Source organism: Asparagus officinalis, unplaced genomic scaffold (assembly GCF_001876935.1).
Source record: "Asparagus officinalis unplaced genomic scaffold, Aspof.V1 AsparagusV1_Un286, whole genome shotgun sequence".
In the NCBI taxonomy this organism is placed as follows: domain Eukaryota; kingdom Viridiplantae; phylum Streptophyta; class Magnoliopsida; order Asparagales; family Asparagaceae; genus Asparagus; species Asparagus officinalis.
The window spans coordinates 2,563-9,257 of record NW_017972551.1 but is presented as its reverse complement, the minus strand read 5'-3'; the positions used below and the strand labels follow the sequence as shown (position 1 = coordinate 9,257).

The window sequence follows — 6,695 nt, the reverse complement described above, 5'->3', positions numbered from 1 at the left end:
TTCGTGCTATAAGTATGTGTGATTATTTAAGTTTGTGATGTGAAAATATGTGAAATAATTTTTTGTAAAAAATAGAGTGATATATAACACATTATAAATTTTTATAATGTGTTATAATCCAATTTAGGTGAATAAAAAAATAACGTTATCCCTAGACTTCCGTCCAATAATTACATCCAATTATTTGGACTTATAATATATGATATACGATTCAGATTTGGGTAGGAGACGATGTTTTCTCCCATAAATGAGCGTTTATTTTATATTATAGGAATAAAAAATTGGTACTGAAATTCGTAATTATTGGATCTGTCCTTCTCGGACGGGTTAGGAATATAGTAGTGCATACATCCAACTTTGTATACTTTGTATATTTTTATTCTTGAAAGTTTTGGCAGCACCTATTCGTTGTTCTCCGTGTACAATAAGCGTATGTTGTTCCGCGTTTCGGGTTATTACTGATACGCATAATAACATCTGCACAGTGTACAGGGAGAATAGCGGGTAGGTGCTGCCGAAATTTTCAAAAAATGAAAATATACAAAGTATATGAAGTTGGATGTAAGCACTACTATATTCTTAATGGATAGAAGCCTTCCTATGACAGCCGCAAGATTAGTGTAATTAGTTTTTACGTATGTTTTATATATATTTTATGTAGATAAATATTCATATTGTTAAATGATATATGAACGTATGTTTGATGTGTGTTGAATGTATAAGAGTAATGGATGTATTAGTAGTTGTGAGACTAATCGTATTTAATATTTATATATAATTTACAGATGAGGATAATTCCTGACAAGTCATGGATAGATATCCCTAGGTATCGTAGATTTCACGACACACGATACAAGGAGGGATGTGAAGCCTTCATGCGTTATGCGGAAATGAATCCGAGAAATTTAAGAAGCGGTGCTATGTACTGTCCTTGTTGTAGGTGTAGGAATTTGAAGCTGCTGAATAGAAATGATATACGGATTCACCTAATAAAATCAGGTTTTGATGAGAAATATAAATACTGGAACTGGCATGGGGAGGGTATCACTGAAGATGATGATCCAAATATGCATGTTGGTACGTCCGGTGGCCAACGAATAGATGACACAGAAACATTGTTGAATGATATTTTTCCTCGACCTACAGAATATGATGTTGATGATAATGTCGAGGATGATATTGGAGACAAAAGTGAAGATGATAACGAAGTTGAAGCTGAAGAGGTAGGAGGTGTCGTGAGTGTCGAAAATATTGATGATATGCATTCCTCCGCAGAAATAAAGCGAATAATGGAGCTACTAGAAGATAGTGAAAAGGACTTATATGAGGGATGTACCGAGTACTCCAGATTTTCATTTATACTGAAACTCCTTCATATTAAGACACTTAGCGGTATGTCAGATAATTATTTTGAAATGCTTCTTGATTTGCTTCGGACTGTAATCCCTGGAGGAGAGAATAGCATACCCCAAACAACTTATCAAGCTGAGAAGATTGTCTCCGCTCTGGGTCTTGATTATAATAAGATTGATGCATGTCCGAATGATTGTATTTTGTACCACAAAGCCAATAAAGACCTTCAAGAGTGTCCGACATGTGGAGCTTCTAGGTGGAAACAGCGCACAAATTCTTCAACAATGATTACAACGGAGACAGGGATAAGACAGAAGAAAATTCCAGTCAAAGTGCTTCGACATTTTCCATTGGCTCCTAGATTGCGAAGATTATACATGAACAAGGAAACTGCAAAGAATATGAGGTGGCATAAGGATGATCGAGTAGACGATGGTAAATTGAGACATCCTGCTGATGCTTTAGCTTGGAAGCATGTTGATAAAATTTATCCTCGTTTTGCCGAAGATTGCAGAAATGTAAGACTGGGTCTATCAAGCGACGGATTCAATCCATTTGGGGCAATGAGCTCTGGTTGGTCTACGTGGCCAGTTATATTAATGCCATATAATTTACCTTATGAAACAGCCGTTTATGATACTTTCATTACTGATACCCGGTAAGCATGCTCCGGGAAATGATATTGATGTCTACTTAGAGCCTCTAATTGATGAGCTAAAACAATTATGGTCTGAGGGTATTTTAGCATATGATGCCCATTTAAAAGAGTCGTTTAGATTACGTGCTATTCTACTATGGACGATTAATGATTTTTCAGCTTATGCTAATCTGTCAGGGTACTCTACGAAGGGCAAGTGTGCTTGTCCTGTATGTGGTTCAGAATTTGAAGCTATTCAATTACCACCGGACTTTCTCAGTTTACCTTTACCTTCGGACTCTCATAAGTCCAAGGCTGATTCAAGGAAGTACTACCCACGTGCTGCGAGAAGGTATCAGGAAATGCTTTCTATGTTGGAGACTAGGAAAGCTGTTGCACTCGCAGCAAAAGAAAGAGAGATAGCGAATGGTAAATTATATAAATATTTTTAATTTTCACATTTGTATATTATATGATATATTATCATGTTGTCATTATTGTAGGTGCTAAGAAGGATCGCATAGAGGGACGACGTGGCGGAGGTAAGCCTGATTCTAAACAACCGCCAAGAGGAATGAGGGGCATTATTAGGTGGAATAGTTCTAATTTGCCCGTTGGTCCTTGGTCAACCCGATTGAATGCATATATTGGGGTTCTCATGCGTAGAGCGACCATTATCAACCCTTATTTTCATTTTCGAGAATTACCATGGACCGCATACGAGGCGATATGGACTGCGCTTATGGTAAGTGCATATTGTTTTAGATTTTCATTTATTAATAATTAGTAATTGATATTAAATTATCCTTACTAAATGTGTATGTAAATCTACAGGACTGCTTCTGCCTTGAGGACTTTGAGGGGGCTTGGAATTATGTGTTTAATGTCAAGGTTGAAGCAGTCCTCAAACAATGGAGGCATGAGATCAAACATGAAACCTATGACAGGTATGAGGAGGACTGGCAGAGGTTTTTAAACCTCGATGACCGAGTTGACGAGATTCATTTCACGGCTCTCCTCATGTATTGGGACAGCGATGCCGCCAAGGTTAGTTTCATGAAATTTAGTTTATAATTTTAAGATATTATTTCATTTTATATTTACAGAATTTTTTTAAAGAATAAATCCACGAAGGGGTCAGAAAATAGAAGAAAGAAGCTGCATGACCATCACTTGGGCTCACACTCCTACGCCAATCTGGAGGATGTTTATTGTCAAGATACGGTATATGTCATTTAAAGATTTAAAAGATCTTAATGTTTAGTATGATTATGAAATCTCATAATTTATAATATGACAGGGGAAATCATTAATGCCGATACACTTGAGGGCCAGAGCGGCATATGGTACTTTTCGTGAACAATATAGGGGTGATGAGAGGAATCGGGATAAGATCACGGCAAATCTCGAGTTAGTGGTGAGACTTATACATATCTTGAGTAGTATTATTAATTCTATTTTGTTAACATTACGAGGAAACGAGAACACAAATAATATGGTCATTATCTTGAATTAACTATACATATGTGATTTAGGAGGGATTTGAGACTGCATCCAAGGAGGCTGCATCTGTGTACATTTCGCAGGAGGAGGAACAAACCGAGCCGGACCCTCACATGCTTTCTGCAGAGGACAACATTACTCTCACACAGCATTTGATGGGTCATAATAGGTATGGATGTAGAAAATTTGAATCAATTTGAATACTACATTCCTATTTATATTTTTTTATCATTATTGAATTCGAGAGGTAAATTTAATATTTATTTCTCCCTAAACATAGGAGAGGGAGATATCCTCTGCATGGTGTTGGAGCTTCACCTGGTATAAGCATTAGATCGTCCACACACACCATCTACATCGACGAGAGCAGCCACAAGCAGTTTCCAGGCTATGCCATTTGTCGCACGTATCTCTGCGTATCTGATTGACAAAATTGACCCGGAGCTGCATATTCAGGTGACTAATGAGATGACTAGAGTTGCGCTGACGGCGAACTCGATGGACGATCTCATGGGGAATGTTAAACAATATTTAGGCGGTGCTATTCCTTATAGCGTGTATGGTGGTGTCATACGGATCATTAGCTCGATTGGCGATAATTTCGGCGCTAGACAGAGTAGTGCTCATGTACCTTATTTTTTCTTATATTTATAAATTCATTTTTATCTAATATGTTATTAAACACCACATAATGATTATTCAATTAAACATTCAGAGTGGAGATATTGGAGGGAGCAGCACCCGTTCTCGTAATCGGGATAGAGATACCCCCGCCGACGACGATGGATGAGGTTTTTTTATTTTTAATGCAATAAACAGTTTTATTTGTTATAACACTACATTTATTCATGTCGTGTATCATATCTTAGTCACTGGCATTGTTAGTATATATGTTGTTGGATGTGTTTTAGACGAAACTGATTGATGTGTATTTTGAAGTGGATGGTTGGATTTGTACAATGTGTTGGATTTGGTTATATAGATGTTTTTGAATGGAATTGTTATGAATTTTGATTATGATTGGATGGTTAAATGTGGCGTGTACAGTATTTTCTGGATGTATTCAAATATTAATGTAATTATACAGGGAAATACAAATTTTAATTAATTTTTTTTCCTGAAAAAAAGCAATCTAGACGGAATTCCGTCTAGATTGAACCAACCTAGACGGAATTTCCGTCTAGGTTGTAAAAAACCAACCCAGACGGAATTCCGTCTGGGTTGCCAACCTAGACGGAATTCTTTATTCCGTCTAGGTTGATTTCCGTCTAGATTGATCAATCTAGACGGAATTCCGTCTAGTTTGAAGCAATCTAGACGGAAGCAAAATGAACCACTCAAACTAGACGGAATTCCGTCTAGATGACCTAATCTAGACGGAATTGCAATCAACCTAGACGGAAATTTCCGTCTAGGTTGATCGTTTTTCTACTAGTGACCCCCATCTAGAAAGAAATTTGGCTAGAGAAACCCTAAAGTTAGAAGATCCAAAACCCATCTCAAGTTTCATCTATGGATTCAGGTATAAGCTTCCGCTCTTTTGATTCTTGTTAATCTCTTCGAATTAATCATGGCTTTATGGTTTAGATCTCAAGTTTTTATTAGATCTAACAAGAAAACCCCAACTTTCTTTTTTTTTTCTTTTTTCTTACAGCAAAACTCCTAAATTGACAAGAAGAGTTGGAGATTTCTTTGAAAAGAGAAATACAACTTTAGGGCTTTATTTTTTTTAAAAAAAAGAAAGCTAGAGGGTCCCTTAGAAGAGAGGGGCAATACTTGGGGGTTTCTTTGTTAAAAAAATTAAGAATTAGTAGAAAAGCAACGTAAAACTTGGAGGTTCTTTTTAGACTACATTCTCCGTTGAAATTTTAAGTCACCCCATTACTTGTGCGGCCACTAACTAAGAAAGCTATATTTCACAATATTACAAATGATGCGGATATGTACTTTTTTGAAATATGGAAACTCAACATGAATAGTTGTAAACTTTGTAGTTATTGCTTATATACTGACACCACATTTCAAAAATCCTGAATTCGTCACTGTTCCTAAGACATTAAAATTATTACTGTAGAGTTCCTTTTTAACTTTTTTGGTTAAAAATAGCTTTCATTTTATTTCCCTCCTTATTCCTCCATCTTCGTTGCTAGGTTCACACGCAAATCTATTTTTTTTCTTTCTTTTTTGAAACTCCGAACTTGTTTTATTTTCTGTTTATCCATGCTTGTAATGTTTGAAACAATCAAAACTTTTTTTAAAAATTTAAGATGAGTTTCTTCATTGAAATTCATCAAATAAAAGTCTAATTTTTTATTGGGTTAGGTTGGGGTTTTAAATACACATGAATTTTTTGTAACTAAGGGTATTTTAGTCATTGCATATTTCAAATTAATAATATTAGGGTGTTATTTAAAAAAATAGAAAGATGAAAAGGGTTTTGTGAGACACCCCATAGTTAATGGGGGTTTAGCCATATTTTGAAAGTTGAGAGGGTTATCTATAACACCCTCAAATGTAAGGGGGTTATCTAAAGTTAAAAGTAGCTTAGGGGAATTTTCTAAGACAAGCTCCCTAGTTTGAAGAAGATTTTCTATAATTAACTCTAAAAATATACAATCGGTTTTTTATTTTATTAGGGGGTGCTTGTTTCAAATCCTATAATTTTAGAATATGAATTTCACAATGGGATTTGAAATCCATAGGTGTTTTGTTATGGGTTGAGAATTTTAAAATGTTGTTTGTTTCATTAATATTTTGGGATTTTTAATACTACAATTTGTAATATTTTGTTTCTTTCAAGCTCAAATTGTAGTATTACCAAATGCCAAAAATTTATAATATGATGAATATGCTACCTTGGTGAGTTACCTCCCACAAAACGAAGAAATTAAGATTTGTTAAATTTTCTCCAATTGAGAGGTAAGCACACTCATTTATGGAATTTATCAAAATCCTCTCCAATTGAGAGGATTTGACAAATTCTAATAATTGAGCACTTTTTTCAGTTTTGGGATTCAATATTCTATAAAATTTCTTAAAACAAATACCATATATAGAATACCGAAATACAAAAAATCACTTTTTGCTTCCAAACTTGTAATCCATACAAAATGCCAAAATTTTTCGTGTAGCAAACACCCCCTTAGTATAGTATTGATTTACTAATGCATCTTTTCATAATGTATTTGCGAAGTTATCTTTT

General features: G+C 35.1%; 1 protein-coding gene and 1 long non-coding RNA gene across 2 annotated transcripts; both read left to right on the top strand.

The window, feature by feature from the left end:
- The first annotated feature begins 2,359 nt into the window (after positions 1 to 2,359).
- On the top strand, positions 2,360 to 2,863 carry LOC109827544. Its single transcript, XR_002243461.1, has 3 exons — positions 2,360 to 2,419; positions 2,494 to 2,735; positions 2,825 to 2,863. It is a non-coding gene; the product is annotated as an uncharacterized LOC109827544 (long non-coding RNA).
- Positions 2,864 to 3,180: 317 nt separating this feature from the next.
- Positions 3,181 to 3,921, top strand: LOC109827545. Its single transcript, XM_020394549.1, has 4 exons — positions 3,181 to 3,214; positions 3,291 to 3,407; positions 3,526 to 3,662; positions 3,774 to 3,921. The coding sequence occupies exons 2-4, from the start codon at positions 3,303 to 3,305 to the stop codon at positions 3,919 to 3,921; spliced, it is 390 nt and encodes a 129-aa protein (XP_020250138.1). The 5' UTR covers positions 3,181 to 3,214; positions 3,291 to 3,302.
- Positions 3,922 to 6,695: the final 2,774 nt, after the last annotated feature.